This window comes from Columba livia, chromosome 4 (genome assembly GCF_036013475.1).
Source record: "Columba livia isolate bColLiv1 breed racing homer chromosome 4, bColLiv1.pat.W.v2, whole genome shotgun sequence".
NCBI classification, from domain to species: Eukaryota; Metazoa; Chordata; class Aves; order Columbiformes; family Columbidae; genus Columba; species Columba livia.
In genome coordinates this window covers 25,866,770-25,893,333 of record NC_088605.1, presented here as the reverse complement: position 1 = coordinate 25,893,333, position 26,564 = coordinate 25,866,770, and the positions used below count along the sequence as shown (strand labels likewise).

Sequence of the window (26,564 nt, the reverse complement as noted above, 5' to 3'; positions counted from 1 at the left end):
CTTTGCTCTCTGTTTTCTTCTCCTTGGTCTGTGTACCAGTTCTGCTGGACACAACTCCCACAGGCTGCAATCCCAATTCTCTTCTGATTGTCTTCCCAATAACAGATCCTTGAGGATACATTCCTGTTCCAAGTTGGAGAAGGGTATCCATTTGAGAGCCAGTGTCCTGATGGCAAAAAGAATCAATGGATTCTGCAATAGAAAGGACTTTACTGCATATTCTTCACAGCTTTTAAGAGGGGAAAATAGAGGAAGATCAGGTAGTGGCAGAAAGAGTCTTAGAACTCACCTGACTTTTCAAGGAGTATGAGAACTGAGAGTGAAAGGTTTTGACTTCTGCTTTCCTAGAGTGTCTTGTAGACAGAAAGTCATCTGATATTCCAGAGGACTGTAGTTGAAAAGCTTTCCAGTTTATCTGTGGGGAACTTAAAAATAACTTTCCTCTGGTTAGGTCTTTTATCTTCTGTGACATTCTTTTTAGAGTTAATAGACTAAAAATATATCTAATTGGTTTTGGAATGACATCTAATCCATTTCTTAACTGGAATATCTACAGGTTGTGCTGACGGATGGGCCAAAAGTCTTAGAATTATTCTGATCAAAGAATGCAAATAAGTGCAGAAGCAATCTCTGGCAACACTAATCCCTTTTAATGATTCTTGGGTAATTCAAACCCCAGTTCCTTTCATACTTCAAAGGACATTTATTCTCTTGATTTTGCCATGATGTGAACACATCTCAACTGCAAGAGCAGCACAGTTCAGATTTAGAAAGCAAGTAAATCTCAGTATGTTTCATATTTATGTTAACTTTTCTGATATCTTCTTTTCATGAAGCACCTGCACCTGGAAATTATTTTCCATGGAAATATAATTCAACATTTCAGTTGCTGAAGCATACTTAGTTGATGGGAAAAATGATTCTTTAAACAGTGAGTGGACCCCATGCTAATTTTCTAAAAAGTGAACTAAGCTATAATGGGATTATATTTGTTATTTGTTTGGTCTTTATGGAAAAGCACTCAAATATTTTTCCAGATCAAATGTGTTTTTTTCTACTTTTTGCAAATTAACATTGCCACTGTTAATTTTAGGGGAGCAAGATTATGTCGTTTCCTCTTTACTCGCAGTCTTTGAGTCTTATTATAAAAGCTTATATGTGAGAGAAGGGGACATGATGATCCAGAAGAAATTATTACCTAAACTTACTTGCTGAGTTTGACTTCATGTTCTTTGTGCTACCAAAAATGTTACCCAATATCATGGCTTCCTCAGATTCTTTATAGCTTATCTACCAGAGATATAGATGCTGTCATTAAGCAATTTATTTGTGATCTTCATAATGTGTTCATTTCAAACAACAGTAGAGAATATTTTTAGGTAAGAGTGCCAAACACTAGAGCACTATTAACAAGTCTGAACTGCTAGCTGGTACTTATAGAAATAAAAGTACAAAAATAGTGTATTGTTTATCCCAGGAAAAGAGTAATAATTATCTCAAACTTTTCATATTTTACAAAAAGAAATGAGCTATAGTGTATGTATAAAGTTAGCTGTCTGAATTTAAGACAGTTAAATGTTTCCCAACATCTTATGAGGTTTTGTTGCTCATATACTCAGTGGGGTTCTAGAAAAATAACACAAGTAAATATACCTGGTTTCGCAATTTAGAGAAGGTGCAGAAAATATTGTGAATTTTAAACAGCTAATTTAGCTTATTTATTTCACTGGAAGTTGAGAGTTCAGAAAACGTTTCATTTGAAAATTGCTTTGTAAAAATCAAATTTATAAGCATGGTTGAGTTTCAGCATAAACTTAGGAAAAAGCTTTGTAATCATAAATTAAAGAAAAATTGGCCTTTGTTAGTTTCAGTTGTTTGCTAAGTAGCACCGTATTTTTAGTGTCCATAGTCACAATTAAGTGGTAAGTAATATTTTTGCAAACTTAAATTTTTGGACTTGCTTTGAACTGTCAAGTTTTCGCTGTCAACATTCCCAAAAAGTTAACTCTGAAAAATAGGTGCCTAGCGAATTTACAATAATAATCTAAATTATAATAAATTAGCTAGTAAGTTTTAACAGCTGGTGGTTATGTTTATTCATTGACATTGATTGTTTTAATGCTGAAATATAAAACTCCTTTCTCCTAGTACTGTTCCATTGGGATCTGATCAGATTCTTCTACGAGGAGCTCAGTTGAGAAATACACAGTGGGTTCATGGGATTGTTGTCTATACAGGACATGACACAAAACTTATGCAGGTTTGTCACTCATGTTTTCTCTCAATTACCCATTTTGTTACCTTATTATGCCATTACACACCACAGAAAATCCTGTCAGAAAACATAGCTACATTCAATATAATAGTTAAAACGTCAATAACAGAGTATCTTTCTTATGAAGTAAAATCAACAAAAATAAAGCAATTTCTTGTTACTATTAGTCACTTAGCCACAGAGTAGTTCTTCTACTAGCAAGCATATTCACTGATACTATTTTTAACTTGTGTTTTAAAAACTATTCTTTTAGCAAGTTGGATCATTATAGTTTGCCTGTTCATCTTTTTTATTTTTGACTGCTCCTAAAACTGTCCTCTTGTGGAGCTTTCCTTCAAGTACGAAGGTAAGCATTCTTGTCAGAAAATGAAGTGGAACTTTATTTGCAAAATGAGGACTATGAAGTTACGTTTCCTAGTGCTGTTTGAAATAAAAAATTGAGGTGTATTTGTTAAGAAAAAAGAATGTTCTCAGATTGGTCATGCATGTCTTTCCTTTTTTGCTTTTCTGATATGTAAATTAGTTATTTGAAAAAGTTTGATTGTATTATAGCAGTTGTCCTCTGCAGCACTAGAAGGGTGTGCACACATATATTTTTAATGTTTACTGTTAGCTGTTGCTGTTACGAGTGTTCTGTGTGATGATTTAAACTGCTTATGACACAAATCTAAAGCTCTAATTCATGGATTTATAGGCTGCTTACTTTTCTTTTGAGTAAAATAGTTATGCCATTTTGATGATGATGCTTATGAGAGAAAAGGATGCAGCAACATGTAATTTGAAAAGCAAGAAAAGTTTACCTCTTCTAATATTTAATAACCACCATTGTTTTTTGTCTTTTGCAGAATTCAACAAGTCCACCTCTTAAAATGTCTAATGTGGAACGAATTACGAATATTCAGATTTTGATTCTGTTCTGCATCCTTATTGCCATGTCTTTGATCTGCTCTATTGGTTCAGCTATATGGAATCGAAGGCATACTGAAAGAGACTGGTATCTTGACCTAAATTGTAAGAAGTAAAATATTAATATTTTAGTGTTTTGTTGTATTCATGTTTGTAAAGGGGGATGATTACCGCCATTTACATAGTGTGTTTTTATCAGGATTTTTTTAAATGGTTGTTGACTAAAGCCATGAGGCTAGGTGTATCACAGCAAGTATGAAATTTGCCTTACTGTGCCATCTGATCTCTTGATAAATTCAGGACAAGCTTTGTATTTTGCTTCTACTACTATCAGCCTCTACATCTCTGCAGCTCAGCAAGGTCTGTATCAGCATTCCACTGGCATAACCAGTCAGCTTCTAGACATCAGACCAAAGCCATTTTCAGCTGTTACTGATGGATTATATTTAAAGCTGCAGTGACTTTCCTGAATTTTTAAACTCCCTCATCCCAGGAAATAATGCTGTGGCTTTATTATTCTTACTCTAGGGGGATCTAACGAATTGTTGCCTGCCAACATCTGACCTTAGCAGGCTGCTCCTAAACAAAATAAAACGGGCACAAAAGACTTCATTAACATGTTATACTGGGCAAATGTACTCACAGGGGATGCAAGGCAATATGATTTTATTCCTGAAAAAAAGAAATATGAAATAGTAGCTATTGATATTTTCTGTGTTCTTCAAGTTATTACCCTTGTCAGTTTATTTTCTGATATATTCCCCATGATTAAATAAAATTGTGCTGAGTTTTGTAAGGTATGCCCTTTAAGGCTACATTCAGATCATAGTTGTTCCAGGTACTTTTAATATGTAAGAAACAATTCCCTTTTCACTTTAGTTATTTAATTTGTGTATGGTAGTGAAACAGGTTCCCAGCAATGCCCCATCTTTCTGAATGCTGTTAATATTTAGTTAGAGCAATCACACCTGAATATTATTTTATTTACAGGTAGCAATAGGTATCAAACTTAGTCATTATTGAGAATATCAACATCATGGTGAATGTTAGCTCTCTGGTCTTCTAGACTGGTACTTAATTTGATGCCGGAACTGGTGTTAATGAAAGTGTTCAAAACCTGTTCTCTTGGATGCTGGAGTAACAATCAGATCCATATTCCATAGGCAGTGGAAACCCGTCTGAGGCTGTTTTTCTTCAAAATCTTTGGATACAGACAGGCAGGCTGCATCTTTTACTGTTCTAGTGTGCTGGAAGCAGACTGTGATTTCCCAGTTTCATCCTCTGGGTTGTTACTAGTTATCTAAATCTTCAACAGGGAAAAATATTATAAAGCTGCTTGTTATATATGCTAATATTCACATTTCCAGTTCTTTCAGAAATCTCATTAAATTCTCTAATTTCATCTCTTCAAGTGGTGTGAACATACCTTTTTTATAGTATTTTGTTGAGAGGGTGGGTAATAGGAAGGTGTGAGAGTAAATAGAGAAAAAAAAATCATTCCATTGCACATTCCTCCTTTAAAAATATGAAACTCTAAAATTCAGAGTTTAGAATTTGGTTGATATATATATAGATGTTCCAAGATTATGATCTCTAAAAGATAGCAAAAGAGGGAATGGCTGGTAAGTTTTGCTTTTCAGAAATTGGAGAAGATGTCAAAGGTCTCCACTTTATAACAGAGATTCTTAACTCTTATGAAGGTTATATTTATAAGCAAGTGATGTTGTAATTCATTCTCAAGTTTCTTCTTGGACATAGAACATGTTAAAAAACAGCAGCTAATGCAATCTTCTGAACACACTGTATATACATTTAAGAATGATCTTAAATGTTTTTTTTTATTTGCTTTGTTTTTTGGCAGATGGTGGAGCAAGCAACTTTGGATTGAATTTCTTGACTTTCATAATTCTCTTCAATAATCTTATTCCAATCAGTTTGTTGGTTACGCTTGAAGTTGTTAAATTTATCCAGGCATATTTCATAAATTGGGTAAATACTATTTTTACAATATGCATTGATTTCTAAAATCAAGTAGTTTACAAGCAAGTGAAATCATTGATTGCTTGCCTATGTGTACCTTTTTTCAGACTTTTTCTTAATGTAAATACTTAAGTATGCTGTTTAGTTGCTATTACTGGAATCTGAGAAGGTAATAATGAATGGAGTATATTTAGTGTTTTTACATCTGCACAAATTGCTTTTCGGAGCATGTTTTCATGTGCTTTGTACTTTCTCGTTATTAATGTTCAGGTGTTGGTTTCAACCAGAATGATCAGAAGAAAGTGTTTGCAGTCCAGTGGAGTTTTGTCCAGTTTAATTTCTTTTTTCTAAGCATAGCCCGTGTCTGTTTGTTTGGGGTCTTTTCAGTATTTCACTCATTTTACACACCACCACTGTAGTGTAATAGTGGCTTTTTTGTACAAAGCCAGTGTCTGTTAGTATGACGTCTTACAAATATAAAGATCATGTTGTCATCCTTGATTTTTTTTTTTTGTTTTTTTGTTTTTTTTTTGTTTGTTTGTTTGTTTTTTGTTTTTGTTTTTGTTTTTTGTTAATGAATTAATGGAGGAAAAGAAGGATTTACTCTGGGATGGGGGTGAGGTATTTTCCTTAAAGCCATGTACTTTTTAATAATATGCATTCAGTGTTTCCCAAATGGAAATGAATCATGCCATTCTTCCTTGATCAAATGTGTGAAATATTTGTGTGCAAGATATGATGTCATGTAGATAGAGATAAAAGTGTAGGTGGAGTAGCAGGTGAAGTGTATGATTTGTTTTAAAAGTTAAATCATTTTGTGAGCAGTCCTCTGGTTTTGATGTCTTCTTTTACTTTGTGCTATAGGGCAGCTATTGACAAATAAGAAAATGCAATTAATTTCTTCCTTTATGTTTTATATTCTAAAATAAATACTTGACAAAGGCTTGCCCATTTTGAATGTGTAGATGACCAACTAATGTTTATACAAATCCAAAAGACGCTTTTATCTTCTGCTTACCCTCCCATGTGAGGGATTAGTTATCATCAATTTATCTTAATCTGGAACTGTGGACATTTATTATCTCAAGCATTATGTGTGTGTGTGCATATCATTGGTATAGAGAAGTTGGTCACCTGCCATCTGCCATACTTCACACCGTTTTAATTTTTTACTACATTTTACAATAAACTCCGGTGGTTTTTTTTAACAAGTTAAACAAACAAAACCACACCTCTTATACTGCACCCTACAATGTACCCTGCATTTATTATCTACTCTAAAATTTATCTTCATGTTTTTATCTCAAGGTATATTTATCTTGCTATTTAGAAATGACTGGTTGTGCATACAATATAAATAGATAAGACTGACTTCTCACTAAATATTACAGTGTAGTATTTCTGCTTGTTGCTAAATGGATTTTAGATACATGGGTACAACAGTTTTTCAATAATACAGATGACTGGAAATAATCTTAGTAAAATCTCAAAGAAACATACAGATTTTTGTTTTAAAGAGGAAATCTAATTTATTCTTGGGATTCTTGGAAGTGATCTGATTGTGTTGGTGGCTTCCCGTGTTGAAATAATCACAAATAGACAACTTGATTCATGGTCAGTCTATTCTTCTACACTTATCATTTCTATTTGTGTACTAGACTTTTTTTGTAATAAGTTATGGAAGACTAATTTTTAAATATATATATACTTTTTTTTAATCTGTAGGACATAGACATGCACTATGAACCTACGGACACTGCTGCGATGGCTCGTACATCCAATCTCAATGAAGAACTTGGACAGGTAGAAAAAAATTACTGGTTGCAACTCTGTATGTGAAATTATGTGGTTTTACCATCTAAATTATTAAAATAATGTGAGGATTTATTTTAAAAACTGTATGTGTTTGCCCTGGTCTTTTTTTGCCTATTTCAATTTTCTTCATTTTGTCAGATATTTTTAAAAATACTTTGCAATACATGGGAGTTAAATTTTTGAAACCAGTATTAAATAAGCAAATGCTGTTTTATGTGTCAGTTTGCATGTGGTAATCACAGAAGGCTGAAGTGTATCATTAAACCTACAAAATCAGAGGAAGTCTGAGCATTAAAACTTGTCTGGCACAAAAAATCAGCCTCTGCGTATACACTATGATAGTGTGCATCTCTAGTATGTTACCCCTGGAAATTTGAGGTTAATTCTTTATTTTGCTTTAAAGTTCTCATTTAATACTACAAAATCTGTTAGGCTTTTCACAAGAGGTCACTCATTGTATGTCCTTCGTTTTAGGGAAGTATAACTTTGTAGAAGTGTGTCTGAGACACAGGGCATGCTTCCAGAAGCACTACACATTATATTTGCTTCTTCAGCCAATTGTATTTGCAGTCTTGCTTTAAAAACATGATAAACATGCTTTCTGTTACACTGACTGCTGATGGTAAACTGATCCTGTGGAAAAAATATTATGTGGTCATTTAATTGAACTGTATTAATATGCACAAATATACATATTCTTGCATTTCCTAACCTAGAAATTTTCATTACTAATTCTTTAGCTTATTGCATGGGAATGTACAATTTGTTAGCTTTCCAAGAATAATAAATAATAATTTTAGCCATGTGGCAAACAAGTCTTAGGGACTAATACTTCAGAGATCTGCTTTTTGGGAAAACAGTAGTTGCAGGTAAACATGTTCTAACATTGGGTTCCATAGAAGAGAACAGGGCCTTTACCTAGTGGGTTTAAGTAGCATGTGCAGAAAGCCAAAAATTTGGTTCTCTTCCTGGCCTTAAAGGGGAGTGCAGTCTCCTCTAGTGGGGAAGAGACTTCTGAATCTCAGCTTTCCTTCTGTTTCATTTTGCACGATCCATCTGTGTCATCTCTGCAGTTTACTTGTTATTCACATTCCCTGAGACATTCCTTCTTTTTAACCTTGACAGTTCTTGTTTTCGTTTCTTATGTTTCTCATCAAAGTCTTCTTCACTACCAAAATCTAGTCAGGTTTCTCGGGATCTCCACTTTCACTTTTTTGGCAGATTCTTAATTTGAGCATATTGTTCTGAGGAGACCAAAAGACACTCTGCTAACAGGAAGAGCGAGTGTCTTCTCTGAAGTCCATGAGGGCTGCACGTAATGAAGAGAATATTTCCCCCAAGAGATCATCAGGTTTTAAGAAAGGCAAAACTTCATTGTTTGGAAAAAAAGGTTTTCTTAGCTGCAATTCCTGCTGTCCCATTCTGCCCACAGAAACAAAAGTGCAGTTTGAGGCATAAACCTGGCATGGAAGATTTCTTCTAACTGTTGATTTCGTGAAGTCAAAATACTTCAGAAACAGAATGTTTAAATAGGAGGTGCTGAGTAAATTTTACTAATACGTAGCCTTATTAGCTTCGTTTATAATGCAGTTAAATCCTAATTAATAATACTGTGATTTTTAATGAAAAATAAATTGTAATGGATTAAAATTAAAGTTTACCTTTGACTAATAGAGCCTTTGTTTCATCACAGACCACTTCATTTCTTCATATATTAACTTTGTTCTTAAGACTAGGTTTGAACTAAATTTAAATAGATCACCGATACATGTATTTCAGGTTCAATTTTTGAAATACTTTAACTAGTAGTTTCCAGACAGGAAGGGTTTATGCAGTTATGGAAATAGGAGACCTGGGGTAGGTAGCAAGGAATGTATTTCTTCTATTCCTGCACCTTGGCATTCCTCAACTGTTGTTTGTTAAGTAGTGTTTTGGATATAAGGATATATTTCTATGTCAAAAAGAGGCGTTTAGAAATGCATTTAGATACTTTTCTTTTACCATATTGCTTTCTGTCAGAAATTGAATATTTTACTAGCAAAGTCACTGGTCTTCACTAGTTTCCTGCATTTCAGCCATATGTAGAGTGAGGAACGGTTACGTGTACCACTGTGCACAGAAGCAAGCTTGAGCTTCCTGGCGTCTCAGTTGATTGCCGTGTTTGGAAATGGGTATCAAGCCTGCATGTCTGCCATGTTAATGTACTGCGGGTTTTTTTTCCTGTCAACTATGAAGATTACAGAAATGGTAGAAATATTTCGTGTGTTGATAGTCATGAATTGTGTTAGATATAACTGCTAATGTTAATGTAACTAAATAACTGCTGAATGTTAATGTATAATGAATTTTGTCATTCATTTAGGTCAAATACATATTTTCTGACAAAACGGGTACCCTGACATGTAATGTCATGCAATTTAAGAAGTGTACAGTAGCAGGAGTTGCTTATGGGTAGGTGGTTTTATATACTTTTCTCTATCTGTGTGCCTTTTCCTCTAGCTGTGCATATCTAACTATGCATTAATACTACAGTTAAAATAAACTTACATTTGGCAATATATACAACTAGGAGTCTGTTTGTGACAATGAAATGTTACTTCTAAGACATATCATCACTTCAGTCATGATATCTCTTTTGACAAAGAGGAAAAAAAATGAAATTTAGATACTAAGGCCTTACTGCTGTAATGCAACTTCAGTATGCATGTGTTTTTCTACCACTTGGTCTGCTTAATGTTGCTACTATAAAAAGAGTCTTACCTCATACTTGCATAAACTTGTATCATTGCCTGTACTTCATATTTTATATAGGCATATGCTCTTGCACTAAATCATATGCAGGATGAACAAGAATTTGAATTACAGTACTGTAGCATGAACTACAGTACTATAGGCACCATCCAGGTAGCTTTTATGAATACTGTTATAGTGGCATGACTCCAAATATCAATGTTGCTATTAAGAAATCTCTCCAAATAAATGCAAACAAAGCATTTCACTATTCATTTGCCAGCAGTTGCACCCAACTACTTCAACAGAGTTTGTAAAAGTCTCAAACTTCTAAGGCTGTTTACTTGAAAAAAAAAAAAGCATTAGAGCAATAAATAGAGTAGAAGCACCTGTATTATAAATGGCAGCGTGACTTACCACTATGCGAGATGCTGGACCTGGGCCGATCTCAGAGCACTGAGTAGCAGATAATTAAACACATCTAGAACTGGATGGAGATCAAGTACAGGTTATGAAAAGTATTGGTCTTGTGCTAAAGGTGATGATTTGGCTTTTGTGGCTTTGTCATTTGCATCCCCTTGAAAAACCATACATCAGGAATTTGATCTAGGTTTTCTCTTTTAAGGAAAACTTATATCCTTAATGCCGTAACCATACTGATTATTTTTTAATTAACAGTTGTAATGAAATACAGTTCTAGTCCTGATATTTTAAAGATGTATATGAATGTGCGTGTTTAGATGTATGTATGTTGGGCTCAGCTTCAACCACATGAGCTAATTTTATGAGCTAATTGTATTACTTCAGAGAAACTGCTCTGAGCTAACTATTTTCAAATTCTTTGTATAGTGATTTTGTAATATAAAAAATGCATTAATAGTAGTAGAACTTAAAATCAGTATTTGGTATTTGCTTCGTTAGATGTCTTCATCTAAAGTTGGCTTAGGACAAATTCTAAAGTTTCTCCTTTGTGAAACTTAAGTGTGACTGTATTTTTTAGAAAAAAAAATTATCTGATTTTTATTGTTATGCTTCCCTGCTCTCATGTACCTCATTTTGAAAAGACATAGCCTGATTTACTGATGAGCATTACTGTTTAGAAAGCAGTTTCCCTTTACAGGGAGTTACCATTGCAGCATCTCTCATAGCTACTCAGAGAACAGAGTCACTCTGTCTTCCTGTATTGATGGAAATAAGAAGTTAGGAACATAGAAAAGAATAAAAGTGGCTGTTTCCTCTCCCATGCATCTTCTTACAAAGTGTGTTATAAATTGTGATATATGCAAACCTGGGTCATCATTTAATTGTTATCTAGGCATTAGCAAAATACTTGGTGGAAATACCTTTAAAACTTCTTCTTTAGCCATTTAATTTCATTAATAACTTCTTTTTTATACGTGATCCAGTTTTTTAGCCTTTGTGATTATTTTTCCTCTCCCTATTTCTATTGTTCCCTTGCTTCTTGTGCAGTCATTGCCCTGAGCCTGAGGATTATAGTGTTCCTTCAGATGATTGGTAAGCTCTCAAAATCATTTAGTGTGTGATGTTTGTTGAAGATTCAAGTTTAAAGCCAGTGAGTCAGATTTTTAGAAATGGAGCTAAATGTGAGATATTTTAATTAAAATTACTTTAGCTTCACATTGATGCAGAGCCAGCAGTGTCTTAGAATTCCAGTGGCGTAAATTTGTGTATGGCATTAGATTGTCTATTCTGGAATAGAATTGCTAATATGGTCGCTGAGGTATAGTACAGTTATTCTACTGACAATCCTGTACAATTCAGATTTATTACTGGAGAGAAAGCTTTGTCATTTTTTAAGGCAGTTGGTATTATGGTAACTTTGATCACACTTTTCTACTGTTATTTCGTAATAGGTTAGTAATGATCTCTGACGTGTTGGAAAAAAGGCCATATTTGAGAGTGAATTAATTATTGTTAGTACTTTGCTTCCCACAGGTAGTTTTAGAATATTAACAGTACCTAGTTCTTAACTGAAACTGAGATTAAAACACCCAAATACAATTGGGAACAACATTAATCTCCTAACAGGGACTTCATGAAAGACTAAGTCTTGACTTCCTTTCTGCTGCCGTCTGCATGATGCGTTGCACTTCTTCATCATTCTGTATTAAACTAAATACTTGCAATACTGTTCAAAATAAGCTCAGATTGAGGAAAAAATGTCATTTACAGTCTTTAAATTTTCACTATTGTACTTGTTGAGTGTCACAGCAAGATGTGTTGCACAAAGCTATAATGTGTTTTTAAAGGTTGTAGGAAAAGACTTGCTTTTCTAGATAAGAATCAAACTTTCTTTATAGTAAAAAAAACAACTGAACAAAAGACAACCTGAAAAATCCCCCCCACATACATACAAAAAGTGACACACATGCACATCCCAAAATCTTACCTGACCTGAATATCCTCATTTGATATACCAGCAAGATGTTTCTCACAAAGATGTACAAGTGTGCTTAACTGCACACAAGTGGTTTCATTAAAATAATGCATTGCTTACATGAAATTAAGCATGCTTGCTTATAAGATATTTATGAAATGAAACTGATTTTGACTAATACACATAAAAAGCTTCATAAGCACATCTGAAATGGATAAACTGATGCCTGAACAGTAGTTAAAAACAAAGTACTTACCTTTTATAAGTGATGAACATCTTATAAGTACTTATGAAATAAGATACTTAAGAAAATTCTTTGTCTGTAAATCTATTGTAATTAATATAATCAGTTTATGATAGTAACATATTTAGTCCTAAAGTGACTAATGTACTGAATTCAAAATCTTTATTTTTCAAAGTCTTTATTTTTTTATATTAGAAGGAATTGTTTTCCAGTTTAACACAATATATACCTGCAAATTTTTTTTTAGTACTCGAATCTGGAAAATATCTTGAAGTCTTTCTGTCAGAAAGCTTTAAGCAAACAGAGCTTGAACATTAAATTTTAACCAAATTCAGTGCATCAGACGTTGTTAATATTTGACACTTCAAGATCTGTTTGCTTTGCATTTAAACAAAAAGTCTTGGTGAATGAAGATACTTTGCATTTCTCACTTTTATAATAGGTTTTTAGAAAATCTAGGCCTTGAGTAGCTATATAGAGGAGGTACTGCCATTTTGTATTCCTTCATGGTAGTGCAGGACTAAAACGGCCTGCTTTTGGTTTTCATAGAGAAACTTTAGACTGCCTTTGATATATGTGGCTTGTCCTTCAACTTAAATCACCTAATGTGTTTACTATCTTCTAAGATTATGTGAGCCAAGGCAATTCCAAAGTAAATGAAAAAAGAATTCTTTCCTCCAACGGAGTTCACTTTGCAGCACTGTTTTGTTTCACTGAGATTCAAACTCACCTATATTGTCTTAATACTCAAAAGTCAACTGCAGTAACAAGTTTTTGTAGAAGTATCTGCATTTTTGAGCTGTCAGCTTTGGCCAGAAGTTTAGTGCAATTTGAAAGGTGTTAGTGTATGACTCTTTTCCACCTTGCATCTCTTCAGTCCCTTCCTACTTCACCATTGTGGCTGTGTCTTCTTTGTCCATCAGTTTGCTAGGTTCCTTTTTGTTCGTGATTAATAAAAAGCAAACCCTTTCCATGCAGACTTCCCTGATGTCTGAACTCAGTTTGCTTACCCCTTTCAGATATCAGACTTTCTTTTCTGCAAACATTTGAAAACCTATTACAAAACCGCTAATTTCTCAAAGAAGTGTCATCTCTTCAGACACATCTTGTTCTAAGTTCCTTCAATAATCTCATTCAAGAGATCAGAAGACAAGAAGCAATAGTCTTACATTGTAGATTTATTGTTACTTTGTCCTATATTACCTGAAGTCAGCAGAAAAACTAGCCTGGATTTAAGTGTATTTACATAAATCAAGGTTTCTTTAATAAACTTTGGAGATGTGAAACCAAGTACCTTTTCACTTCTTGTTCTCCCAGTAAGTGATTGCAGCCTGTGTTGTAGCAGCTACAAACCAAAATTTGTGTTTGACCTTAGCACAGTAGTGTAGATGATTTGGATATGACTTGTTAAGAATATGCTAATGATAATCTTTTTCTGCTAATTATTTCTAGGCAAGGCTCACAAAATGGAGAAGAAAAAACATTTAGTGACTCATCATTACTGGAGAATCTTCAAAGCAATCATGTAAGTTATATAGAAACAATTACCATTGTTTTGTGAAATTAAACCATTACTTTCAGCAAGTCAAAAGATGATGTCCTTAGAAAGAAAATAAATAGATTACATATTCACACAAAATCAACATGCCCTCATGAATACTTCTGTAATTGTTTGTTGCTGATACAAGTTAAGTAGATCCAGCCTTTTTTTTCTGTTTTTTCCAATGATGTCTGATTTGTTCAGTTGTTGATAGTTTTTGAAGAAGAGAGGAAAAATCTTTCATAAGCTTTTTCTTGACTGCTATTTGTCCATATCTTTTATTACTTTTCAGTTAGTTATTGCTTAATTGATTAATCAAGCTCTGACATCTTTTTTTTTTTTTTTAGCCAACTGCACCTATAATATGTGAGTTTTTGACAATGATGGCAGTGTGTCATACAGCAGTTCCAGAAAGAGATGGTGATAAAATTATATATCAAGCAGCATCTCCAGGTGAGACTCAAATAACTGAGTGAACATATAGTACTATATCAACTCAACAAGCAAATATTATTTGAAGTTTATTGTTTTTGAAATAACTTCAAAAATTAAAAAAAAAAAGAAAGAAAGAGAAAAAGAAAACATATCCCTTAAAGAACTGGTGTCAGTTAAAATCAGTTTTGTCAGAAAAGGATTTAGACTTTTCTCGTTTGCTTTGGAAAATACGTATGACTATCCTGTGGATTATGTAACGGCAAAGAGTGACTAACGACACAGCACTCCTAAGGTGGTGTCAGATTGCTGTCGAAGCCTGAAGGAGCTGCTCAAATGCAAATAGAAATCAAACCAGGAGACAAATTCACGTCCTGGCTTGTGAATCTGTTCTGTACTTGATAACTGTGGTATTGATTTAGAACAAATACTGTGTTTGTAATAAAAAGTGAAAAATAAATGTGTTTAATAGGATAACAGTTGTGGTAAGTTCTACTAGAGAGTGAGAAAAGGTTATAGTACGAAAGGTCTAGTTCAAGCCTACTGTGTTTCGTAGACAGTTTTTGAATTCAGGGAATGATGAAACCAGGCAAAATGATTAAAATCTGTTCAGCTCTGCTGAACCGATCTATTATAACAAGTTATGATGAGACAAATAACTTGAAGGGCAGAAGGTCTCCAGCCTTCCTCTTCCCTGTCTGTCCCAGCTCCTAGGTGACTGTCTCTCTAAATTCTGTCCTTCAACAACTGGAAGACCAGGGCAGAGGTAGGGTAATAAATAAAGCTAACTGGGCCATGGCAATGTTTTATTGGGCATTACGAACAAATTCCGTTCTGACATTCTAAACCATTTGGAGAGAACAGATGCCTATGGGAGGCTGGGTTGCTGCTTAAAATGTTTTCCGAATGTAGGCATTGAAGTTATCTGCTATTTACATAAATGACTTATCACTCTTTCATTCTAAAATAGAACTTATACAAAAAAGAAAGGCACCTTGTCCAGTGGCCTACTGAGGAAGGTGCTTGCCTAGGTGCTTTGAAAAGCATGTTTTCCTTCCTGAGCTGAGAGGCATGTTCCTTTGGGGGCCTATTTTCTCTGAACTGTAAACTCATTTTCTTAGTTTTAACAGGAGAAACAAAGAGTTATTTCCAGCACCACCTATAAATTTAAAAATCTATAAAAGAAAAAGGAAGTCAAAAGTAGAAGAGCTTGGACTGTGTCCATTAAATCATGGGGTAATCTGACAGTATTTCTGGTACATCTGCAAAGTATCTAATTGACTTGTTGCAGATGAAGGAGCATTGGTCAGAGCAGCCAGGAATCTTCGTTTTGTATTCACTGGAAGGACACCTGACTCAGTGATCATAGAGTCTGTAAGTACATTGGAGTAACATAATAATTTGCTGTATTTACTCTTGCTGTGTTAAATAATTTCTGAATAACTGCATCATGGTACATATCCATTGAAATCATGGTTGGTTGGTTTTGGTTCTTTTGCTTGGGGTTTTTTGCATTAATTCTCACTTTTTTTTTAATTTTTATTTTTTTATTCTTCAGTTGGGACAGGAGGAGAGATATGAACTGCTAAATGTCCTGGAATTTACAAGGTAAACAGCATGCTGTGCACTTAGTGTCTTTTTGTGAAAATACTTTATGAATTTCTCTTATAGATAAAAATGTTTGCACCTGTATGCAGGTTATGTGGTTTTTATCGCTGTAATGTGTTCGTAAGACAGGCAGTGTTTATGGTTAAGATCACACTTCTAGTTTTATTGTAAAAAATTTTCAGAGGCATATATTTGTTCCTGTTGTCTCCTTTTTGGCTAGTATTTTCCACTTTTGCTTTTGTGTAAAGATTGAAATAAACCTTCATCTCCAGACTTTAAAAAATGTTGTGAAAAGACAGGACAGGAAAGTACTTGAACTTTTAAATGTATTTATGAAAACCCTGTCACCATGTGATCTATTAAAAAAATGATATTTGAGGGCAGGGGGGAAGATTCAAATAAGTGTTATGTATAACTTGTGTTTGCCTTGACTAACAGATTTTGCAGTTGACTTTAAATATACTTGCTTAATTATGACGTGTTTAAATACTCTAGACTGAAATCCATTTCTTCTGAGTGGGACCACTTTAGCATTGGCCAGTTAGTTTTCTTGGAAACTGAGTTTATCACAAACTTTGCTTTCAGTAAAAAATTTCTGTCAAAGCTGTTGGAATTATAAAGGTACCCATAAAAAATCTGGACGCAGTTTAACTTGTTACTTAAATCTGTTTAAACTGTACCCATGTATGCTGTCTGTGTTCTAAGTATTTGTGTAGGCCCATTGCTTACTTTGGCACAGGATGGGGAAGGGACTTGTACGCAGAGGAAACTTTTTTTTTCCTAGAATGATTACTTGTAATTGTGCCCATAGAAAGGGGTCATTGTTTTCCTTCCTGTCCTATTATGTTTGCCTTGAGCTTAGCTGAAGAAGCAAAAAGATAAAAAAATAAAAATCCAAGGCAATACTGGCCAGATGGGCTGAACATGTGTAGGTTGGGTGAAATGAGCGAAGTAATTGCCCAATAATAGCACTAAGAATGTGAAACAAAGATCACCACGAACAAAAATAATGCGACAGAAAGTAATTTTTATAGTTCAGAATGTCTTTTAATGGCTGCTTGCAATTAATGTTGGTTTTGTGTATTGTAGAGGACAATTTTGAAATTTATCAGATTTATGCCATGGCTTCATTTTTCAATAGGCGCTACTTTCACTTTCGGTTCTGGAAAATTAGCAAGTGTGTAGTGCAAAGTGTGGTGTTGTTTGAGGCCTCTGAAAGTTCATACTGCACTCATGGTGTAACGGTGAAGGATTTCAGCTTTGTTTATGGTGTTGATCTTTGTTTTAGTTTCATAGATACTTTAAAACTTTAGTGCCAGTCTAAAATTATTATTTAAACAGTGATACTTTATGGAGAAAGGAGAATTTCTTTTAAATCTTAATCTTTGGAGGATTAAGTTTTTTAGTGAATACTAAACATCCAATTTCATTAAGCATTCAGTTTTTATAGCTGTTTTTGTTCTTAATCTGTAATATTTATCTTTGCTTGGAACTAACTTGTTGGAAGCACTAGAGGTCACTCTTGTTCCACAGGAAGAGAAATTTTGGCTCCAAAACATAACACCATCTGTATGAGTAGGAGCATGCACCTTCAGGGATATAATCTGTAGTGATGAAACTATAAAGAGTTTCCAGGTGTTATAAGTTTTTCCCAGAAAAAATGCAAATTAATTCCTTGCCACCTTCCAGTACAAGCCAGGTAAGACTCTTCTGCAAGTAGAGTACAATATTTCATAGGATAGGCTTTTGGGAAGTATTTTACAGAAGTAAAACTTGTAGGGTTGTTTGGTAGAGTTGTCTTTTATGGTATTCTCTTTTTACAGTGATCATAGCTGTGCCTGTGAAAATTGAAGTAGTAGACTTACGCAATATGCTAACCACACTTTGTTTGTGGCCAGGCACTAGCTATCAACCTAACTGGTGGGTGAGCATACAGGAAACAACTGATAATTCTTAACCAGCTGACAGTTATTCCTAAAAGGTAGTACTAATCTCTGTGAAATGAATTGTGTTGTGATAAATTGTGTGGAGTTTAGGTTGCCTCCAGTAGATATTCTGCTCAGGTGACACATCTGCTGCGGTACCTTAGGCTCAAGGAAGCGAAGAGTTATTCTTGTGCCTGATGGAGATATTCGTCTTACCTTGAGATGCTTCTGTCCATCTGTAATCCCATGGCAACTCCATGAATTGCCAGCTGTTCTGCCTCCTTGTCAGGACTCTAAGGGTTACCTGGCCTGTGGGTATATAGAGATCACAACAGTGGGTTCGCAGGATTCTATAACATACAAGGACATGGAGGCTTTATTTTCTAAATTTTTCTTTACAGATTAGTAAAAATGACTATTAGTAAAGCAAGTATATGCGTGAGTAATAAAGTACATTTATATTTTAACAGCAAGTATATATTTCCGTATATTACAAGTTCCTACTAAATTATCACTAGTGAAGAAATACACTTAAAATCAGTTATCTATATATGCGTGCCTGCACACACACACACATATATATTACTCAAAACAATATGGGTACGGTGCTCACCAAACCACTCCCAGGAGTGAGGCCTTAACGTGGATGATGGGCAAAGTCTCATCTCAAAGGGTGAGAGCCTGGAGTCAGGTGGTGTTCCTGGTGATAGGCCAGTAACTTATCTAGGAGAGAAATTGATGCAGGGAGAGTTTGCAGAGGCTCCATTTGGGGTAAAAGTGAGTCATTTTTATATGGCAGAGACATAAGAGGGTGTAGGGCACCACCACCTGGAGCAGTCAATAGATGCTACTGATTTCCATTTCTCACTTGGGACAGTAGATATGGTGAGGTTTTTTTTCCTCTCAGACCAATTTTTATTTTTCCAGACTGTTTACCTGTTCTTTCAGCTGGAACACCCAATAGCATTTGTCAATTCCTGCTCTCTCAGAATGTTTTCTCCCTTTGCTAGACTTTTGCACCCTTCCAGACAGTAAGGTGCAGTGACAGTTCCTTGTTTTGTGCATATTGATAGTACTGCAGGATGTCTCTGATTTCTAGGTACCCAGCTGCACTTCTCAGGGCTGTTTCTGGTTCCCGGGCTGGCGTTTTCTGTCAGTAGTTCAGCAGACATCTTCTGTTCAGCATTTTTCCCCCTATAACCAGGTCACATTTATGGCTGCTCACATCACCCCTGTGGTGAAGAAAACAAAACAAAAAAAATGACTTCATGCTGGCAGTTATTTGTAGTAGTGCAATTTTGTGGTTTTCTGTATTTCAACAAGAAAAGGAAATAAAACTGTCACTGCAATGAAGAGGTTCATAAAAAGTTAGAAGTCCTTGATGGTGAGTCCCGCTCATTAGCTTTATTGCAGTTTTACTAAGAAAGTGTATGTCAATTAAGATTCAATTTCTGTCTTTATAGCTGAAGTTGCAGAATGCTAAAGAAAAACATAGGTTGTTACATCTTTGGTAGATTGATAGGCAGCTGTGTGCAGAACTTCAGGATTGCAGCTTTCTGGTATTGCAAAACAAGTGCAAAACCTGACAAGTTTTTACCTGTCAAGGACATATATAATTTTTTTTTTATATCTACAAACCCTAAATTGCTGTAATTCCTCCACAATTCCTTTACTGAACATTCAAGCAAGTGTAATGATTTTAAGTAGCAGTAGGCTAGGTAATCTTGCCAGAAATCAAAGTGGATCTGAGAGTTGCTTTTATTTTAGGCAACATAACTGCAGTTTAGATGATCTGAATTCTCGACTCTTGGCTAAGAAGATCCCCAACAGGACACTGTCTAAGGGGTTTTGGAATTCTGTTTATCTGATGTTTTTTGGATTAGGGAAAAAATGGAGAAAGAGTTGCAGGAGTTTATGTTCTCATACAATATTCCCAGTAGAAATACAATTTAATATTGCTGTTCAGATATCTGTCCTTAAAGCCAAGTGCACACACAGGTAGAATAGGAAAATACTTTATTGAAGATACTATTCAGTCAGTTACTTCACCAGTAATTATAAAATTCTTTCCTTGACCTGTCTCCATATGTTCCAGTCTTCCATGGATGTTTTCCATGGCAGTCTGAACTTCAGGAACCATTCGTACAATAATGCTGTTTGATCTATAAATGAGATCCAGCTCCAACAGGAACCAAAATTTTGAAAAGACCGTTTACTTCCATCTCTCTTGTGCATTTTACTGTGAACTGTGAACTGTTGCATGAGAAATGTGTTTTGTTTCCTGAATAGTTTCTGTGGATTTATTTAAAATGTTGAAGTTTGAAAGAATTATACACATTTCAACTGGACATGATCTGGAATCTGAAGTATGCTTGTTGGAGGACCTCAAAGGAAAGACAGAAGGCAGAGACTGACAGTATTCTCCACATTTCCTCCAATTCCTACCTCAGTCACAAGGACATAAAGAAAACATACTTAGATCTCATTGACAACTGAGAGCCAGAGGGTGGTTAAAATGGAGCAAGCCCCCTTCCAAATCTCAGCATACTTAAAATTTTGTGTGATGAATGACATTCTGGGGTGACGGACAGGATTGCAGCACAGTCCAGCGTATGAGACACTGGCTGGGAAGGAAGAAAATGCTGAAGGAGTCCATGATGCCCTAGCTTGTTATAATATTGATCACAAGTGCTTTGTGCTTTAAGATTCTTTTTTGTGATCAGTAGACAGTATTGAAATGGTGAAGATTCTCAGATTTGTTTTTACAGGAAGAAGGCCTACAGAAATATGCACAGAAAAACAGCATTCACTCTATTTATTAGACAGTAGAATTGTTTTTCCATCCCAGTTACTTGACAACATAATTCAGAATAGATAGCCCTTCTTTTCATTTGTCTTATATAAGACATATATTGATATACTTAGGTAAACTGATGGTAAATATTTATATTTATGAACCACCTTATATCGGGCATTTTTTCCTCTTTCAGCTCTAGGAAGAGAATGTCAGTGATAGTTCGCACACCATCAGGGAAGTTAAGACTCTACTGCAAAGGAGCTGTGAGTTTTATTCTGTTTTTACTGTGTCAAAGCATATGTGATACCAATACAAAAACGCAAAAGCAAGTTTGTTATAACTGCAGTCAAAACATTGAAAATGTGGGGAAAGGAATATTGATGCCTTTTTCAATTTACATGATTTTGCTGTGTAGCTGTTTAATGTGACGAACTAGTTAATGTCTTTTTTTTACTAACTGCCTATGAAGGTGTGACGGACCTGTTCATCTTATTCTTTGTACTGAACTAATGCCTTTATACTTCCTGTTAACTGCTTCCTTCTGTGTTCCAAGAAAATGGATGAACATGTGGTTTAATCTATTAGTTACTTGCTAAGCATGAATCACTAAGTAAACATAGTAATCTAACATAACTGACTAGATGGGAATTTTAACCTACCATTCATTGATGTTATGTCAGAAGAAAATTTTCCTGAAAACCGTATCTATTGGAAGATATCTTAGTCATAATGTATCTGGAAATGGCAGAGTTGTTCATTGGTTCTTGTTCTGTGTATCTTATGTCAAGTTTCAGGGGAGTGCAGATCTGGTTCCTGACTCTTTTAAAAAAATGAAATTGACTGAATATAAATGTCCATTCTGTATCTTCCCAAGTGGAGAGAATAAGTTGTTGTTAATATTCTGTAAATCAAGCTGGCTACAAAAATCTGAGAATGGCAGTTATGAAACACTGATTTTACCTTGTGGGCTTTAATATTAAGAGGAAGACAGCATTTTAGGAGATCAAAAGAATTCACATGGCAAGCTGAAGGAAGATGCAGCACTTCTCAAAATGAATGGAAATAAAAGCAAAAAATGTAGGACAGAAAAACTGCATCATGGCAGAATTTGTAAATTTAGAGAATCTGAGGATTTGGAATGTGTTTCTTTCTCCTTCCTCTGAAATAAAATTACTTCTATTCATTTTTGATGCTGAAATAAGTTAATACAGTGCTCCATGGTTTTCTGCTATTTTCAGGCATGATTTGTATTGTCTACACAAAAAAAAAATTCTATTAAATTGTTCTGAGTTCATTTTATTTGTTTTGTAGGATACAGTAATTTATGACCGTCTTGCTGAAACTTCAAAATACAAAGAAATCACCTTAAAACATCTAGAGCAGTTTGCTACAGAAGGTGGGTGATATTATTCAGTATAAAACTGAATATGAAATTCAGTTACTGCTCAACTTTTCAGTTTTGCAATTTTATGTTGCTATAATGTTTTATTTACATTAAGTTTGAAAATTATGTTTTAGTAATGCCTCCTAAAAAGATCTTCCTCTTCCTGAGACGTTTCAGTAATAAGTTCATGCTTTAAGAACAAACAAACAAAAAAACTCCAGCACAAACACCCACACAGTACACAGTGGAGTCTTTTAAACAAAATGTCTTTTTCTAGCAAGGAAACACATTTCACATTGTTTGTTTCTGTGAAGCTCTTTTTCCCATGACCACTTTGATGTCCCTCGCACGATGAACTGCTGTAGGGATGGCACGCAGGAAGAAGCAGCCAAAGTGAAGGTGGTTGGAAATGACTAGTGTAGTGCTTTTAAGGTGGCTTTACACTGTGTTATTTCTGTCACAGTCACAATCAGGGGAATTGTCAGCACTAGCTTTCCATGTGGTGTGTTTTGGTTTCTGCTGTTCTAACAATTACTCTTACCAAGCAGTTGCTGAAGATGGGGAACCCCTTCACAATGGTTTATGAAGTAGGAATAGCAAGTAAAATCTTGAAGACCATGAAATGAAGATGAATGATACAAACAACCAGTTAGTTATTTAATAATAGTGGATTCCACAGTATAGACGTGGGCAGGAAAGCAGACTGTAGAGAGGTTTCTGCTTTCATGTATGTTCTTCTGGCACAGTTCCTACACCTGCCAAGCCGTGACCCCTCTGTGATGTCTTAGTAGAGGATTATAGTGTTGTACCGTGAAGTATGATAGTGTTTAGTTTATTGATGACTTGGGAGAGAGTGGTTGGAAGCACAAATCTAATAGTTATGGGACTCTGAACTGCAATATTTTTTACCTCTTCGTTTTTTTAATATGCTTTTACTAGAACACTAAAATTATCTTTGATGTGTCTTAAGCTTACACTGGAAAGCAAACTTTATTAAAATATTTTCTTTCTGAAATGCAGTCCATACATTTCGATAAATTATGTCTGGCCAAATCTTCTTGTATTAGGAAGGATCCTTTTTCTGCCTGTTACACATATGACTTCTCTAATTTTTCTCTTTTGGTTTTTTAGTAGAATTTAGCATTTTTTGTTAGTGTCCTGACTAGCACCTTCAGTCTCTTGATGCTGTCAGCGACAGCAGAAGTAAGCCACAGATCTGTTTCTTTTGTTGGTTTTCCATATCAAGATCTCTGCAGGAAACATTTGGTTAGCCTTAAATAATCTTAAGAGTATCAAAGTTACAATAAATTATACAATAAAGTTGAAAGCAAAACTAAATCCAAACAAATTTGACTGATGGTACAACTTTAGATACACCCTTTGAGGTCATGAATCTGTTTGATTGAGGTGATTGGCCAGTTTGGGTTTTCTAAAGGCCTAACCAGGATCAGTCAAGGAAAAGTTACTTAGATGTGAAGTTAGTTTGGGTCATAAAGCTACATATTTGGTGACAGAAAAGGTAAAAATACATCAACACCTGCTATCCTGTGTGAGCTGATATCAAACTTTCAATCTAATTCTTAATTAGTGTTCTCATTACATCAGTGTTACAGCTGATACCATTTTTTCCTTAGCAGGCAGGTTGGATGGAATGAATCAACATAAAAAGTGAAAAATTCCACCCATCTTTAAAACCACTGCACATAAGTATGAGTGTTCAGAAGTTTGTTCAAGTACTTTTTGTACCCTTCTTTTCAACAGATGAAAAGATTTACTGTTTTAAAGAGTGAATTACTAACCTTTCAAAAGCATAAAATCCAGTCTTAAGAAAAAAAAAAAAGTATGTCTCTCTCTGGAATCGATTAAAGAAATTTGTGTTTATTTTTGCATCAAAATTAAATTGCAGCCAGTGACGTTGCAAAATTTCTCATGTGTATCCTTTCATGTGGCAGTACAGTATGTCCTTGGCATTTGCTGCATGCTCTTGGTGTGTTGTTCAAAAATGAAGTGGTTAGCATGGCTGGCATTTATATTTAAGCATTTATTAAGCTTGAGTGTTAATGCCTGTTTGGATAAATAGAGAAAGTGTATAATTTTCCTGTGTTGTTATTCCAGCCTGCTAAGAAGCAGAATTAATGACATTTTGTTTTCCACTAATGTTTTTAAAATTAAAATAGAATAAATAATTAGCCTCTGATTCAAAAAGAAAAGGTTTGAAAAACTTGTTTGTTGGTATTCCTGAGTCCTTTTATTGATTCTATCATCTGCATAAAATACTTAGCAAGAATTGCGGAAATGGTATTACTATTAATCAGTCATAAATTCCTTTATTCCTCCAACTCGTATTTATTTCTTTGGACTTTGCTAGCATACCCTTATTATACAGAGAAAGCAAACAAATAAACAATCAAATAAAAAAAAAAAGTTGATAGTTGATTCGTTAGTCTTAAATTAATTCTTTACATCTAGATGGTGAGAAGCTGTGTGCCTAACGCTGTTCACTTGTTAAGATATTAGGATTACACATGGTTTTCATCCCAAAGACGTTAAACTACTGTCTTACATCTAAGACATGCGCATTATTTCATGCTTGATGTCGTAATCATTTTGAAATTGCTGATGGTGCTGAGCTGCTGACAATAGAAACCTGTGAACAAATGGAGATTGCCTTTAGCCATCCCTGGTTGTGGTGCTCCTAGAGGAGAGGTCAGAGGCACCAAATACCTTGGTCCTGCCTGTCCCTCTCCTAATTCTACCTGCCTTCAAATTGTGTCTTCATAGGACATTATTTTGCTAAAGCAATGCTCTTCTCAGTATGTAAAGAGTTATGCCAATTTCATGCTCTAGAAATCTAAGAATCTCATAATAAATGAAAATGAAGTTAGGACATTAACAGCTGGCTACTTAAATAGAATGTAAATGTGCATTGTCAAAAAATAGAGGTTTATCATAGTGTTGCAGTCTCACATTCTCACTGTAATGCTCAATTCAGGTTTCTGCTGAAGGAAAAAAAGATCTGTTAAGTATAACCAGTTCAAAGATTGTGAAGTAAAATTTCCAAATGTTGCCTGTACATAAAGATTTTATTTTAAGAATTTGGAAAGCTGAAAGAACCTGTAAGATGGGATTCAATCTGTAAGTGGATTCCAAGTCAGCTTCTGGATGGTAAATTTCAGAATTTAGCTGAGAATTTCCTGAGGACACGGAGGAGGGGTGAAGAAGAGCATTATGGTGATATATTTTAACTTTATTGCTTTCCAGTATGGCAACATTTAAGTTTATAAAATTTTCATTCATAAATATAATTCAATATTATAGTTTTGGCATTACTAAAAATCTAATGTATATACCTGTTCAGCAAGTGCTATTTGGAATTGCTTCGTGTTTTCTTTAGAGTTTAAGATAAGTTGAATCTTGTGTAAAATTTCATTATTTTTTCCCCTGAAGTACATCAGCTGTATTACATTCAGCTACCTTGAAAGAGCTACTTGGTTGAATAAATTGCTATATATATTACTTCATATATATTTTTTTAAAAGTTCTTCAAGACATGCACCAGTTAAGTTGAAAATCAGCATAAGCAGACATAAACCACAGAACAAATTCAGCTTGTAATAGTTACTCATTGCAGGCATATGAAGGAAAGAATTAACAAATACAAAATCATACTTAACTGTCTTCTTCCTCTTTAGGCTTGAGAACTCTGTGTTTTGCTGTGGCCGAGATTTCAGAAAGTGATTATCAAGAGTGGTTAGATGTCTATCACCGAGCTTCTACAGCTATACAGAACAGAGTGCTCAAACTTGAGGAGAGCTATGAGCTAATTGAAAAAGTACGTGTAGCTTTCTGGTTTGTTTTGGTGGTGGTTGTTTGGCAGGGGGAGTGGGGTGCAGCAAGGAGAGTGGTTTTCTAATTAATGACCTTGCTTTTTACATAATGAAATCTTAATCATTATTGAGGAATAATGCTTAGACAGTTTTGTCATGTAGCTCTTGCGCTGTAGATGATTAAAATGAAAGAAAGATTTATTTGACAAAGCTTTTGCAGCAAGTAGTTACCTTGCTGGAAAGTATTGATTTTGAGTTGAACTAGTGGAAACCTTTTTTTCAGGGTTGCTCTACTGTGTAAAAAAAAATGTTATAACAGGCAAACATAATCTGCTTCATTGTTTAATGATCTTAGAACCATAGAGTAGTTAAGGTTGAAAGAGACTTCTGGTGGTCATCTAGACACAAATCTCTGTTCAAAGCAGGGCTGATTTTGCTTGTCCAGCACTTTGAAGTTTTGAGTATCTGCAATGAGGGAGTTTTCCCAGCTGCTGTAGGCATTTTTTTTTAGTACTTAACTATACTTCTTCCCGTTTTTCTGAATTAAAATTTCTGTTGTTGCAGAATATTACTATTGCCTTTTGCTCTTTTGCTGTGCACTGTAGAATATCTCCCCTAGCCTTGTTTTTTTTCACATGTTAAACTTGTCCTGTGTCCTCACCTACTCTTAATACAGTGTGCTTCAAACCTCAGGCTATTTTTG

At 34.7% G+C, this 26,564-nt stretch overlaps 1 protein-coding gene across 10 annotated transcripts in view; it reads left to right on the top strand.

Annotated features, from left to right (window-relative positions):
* Nucleotides 1-26,564, top strand: part of ATP8A1 (ATPase phospholipid transporting 8A1) — a 107,297-nt gene that overhangs the window by 29,414 nt on the left and 51,319 nt on the right. For 8 of the 10 annotated variants that reach the window (XM_065060796.1, XM_065060794.1, XM_065060790.1 and 5 more), the window contains 13 exons: nt 2,149-2,260; nt 3,121-3,286; nt 5,043-5,170; nt 6,887-6,964; nt 9,339-9,427; nt 11,177-11,221; nt 13,801-13,873; nt 14,236-14,341; nt 15,612-15,694; nt 15,879-15,928; nt 20,844-20,913; nt 21,962-22,046; nt 25,727-25,866. In XM_065060796.1, the coding sequence (XP_064916868.1) occupies nt 2,149-2,260; nt 3,121-3,286; nt 5,043-5,170; nt 6,887-6,964; nt 9,339-9,427; nt 11,177-11,221; nt 13,801-13,873; nt 14,236-14,341; nt 15,612-15,694; nt 15,879-15,928; nt 20,844-20,913; nt 21,962-22,046; nt 25,727-25,866 (1,225 nt within the window). The remainder of the gene's footprint in view (nt 1-2,148; nt 2,261-3,120; nt 3,287-5,042; nt 5,171-6,886; nt 6,965-9,338; nt 9,428-11,176; nt 11,222-13,800; nt 13,874-14,235; nt 14,342-15,611; nt 15,695-15,878; nt 15,929-20,843; nt 20,914-21,961; nt 22,047-25,726; nt 25,867-26,564) is intronic. The other 2 variants (XM_065060792.1, XM_065060793.1) reach the window with 1 other exon arrangement.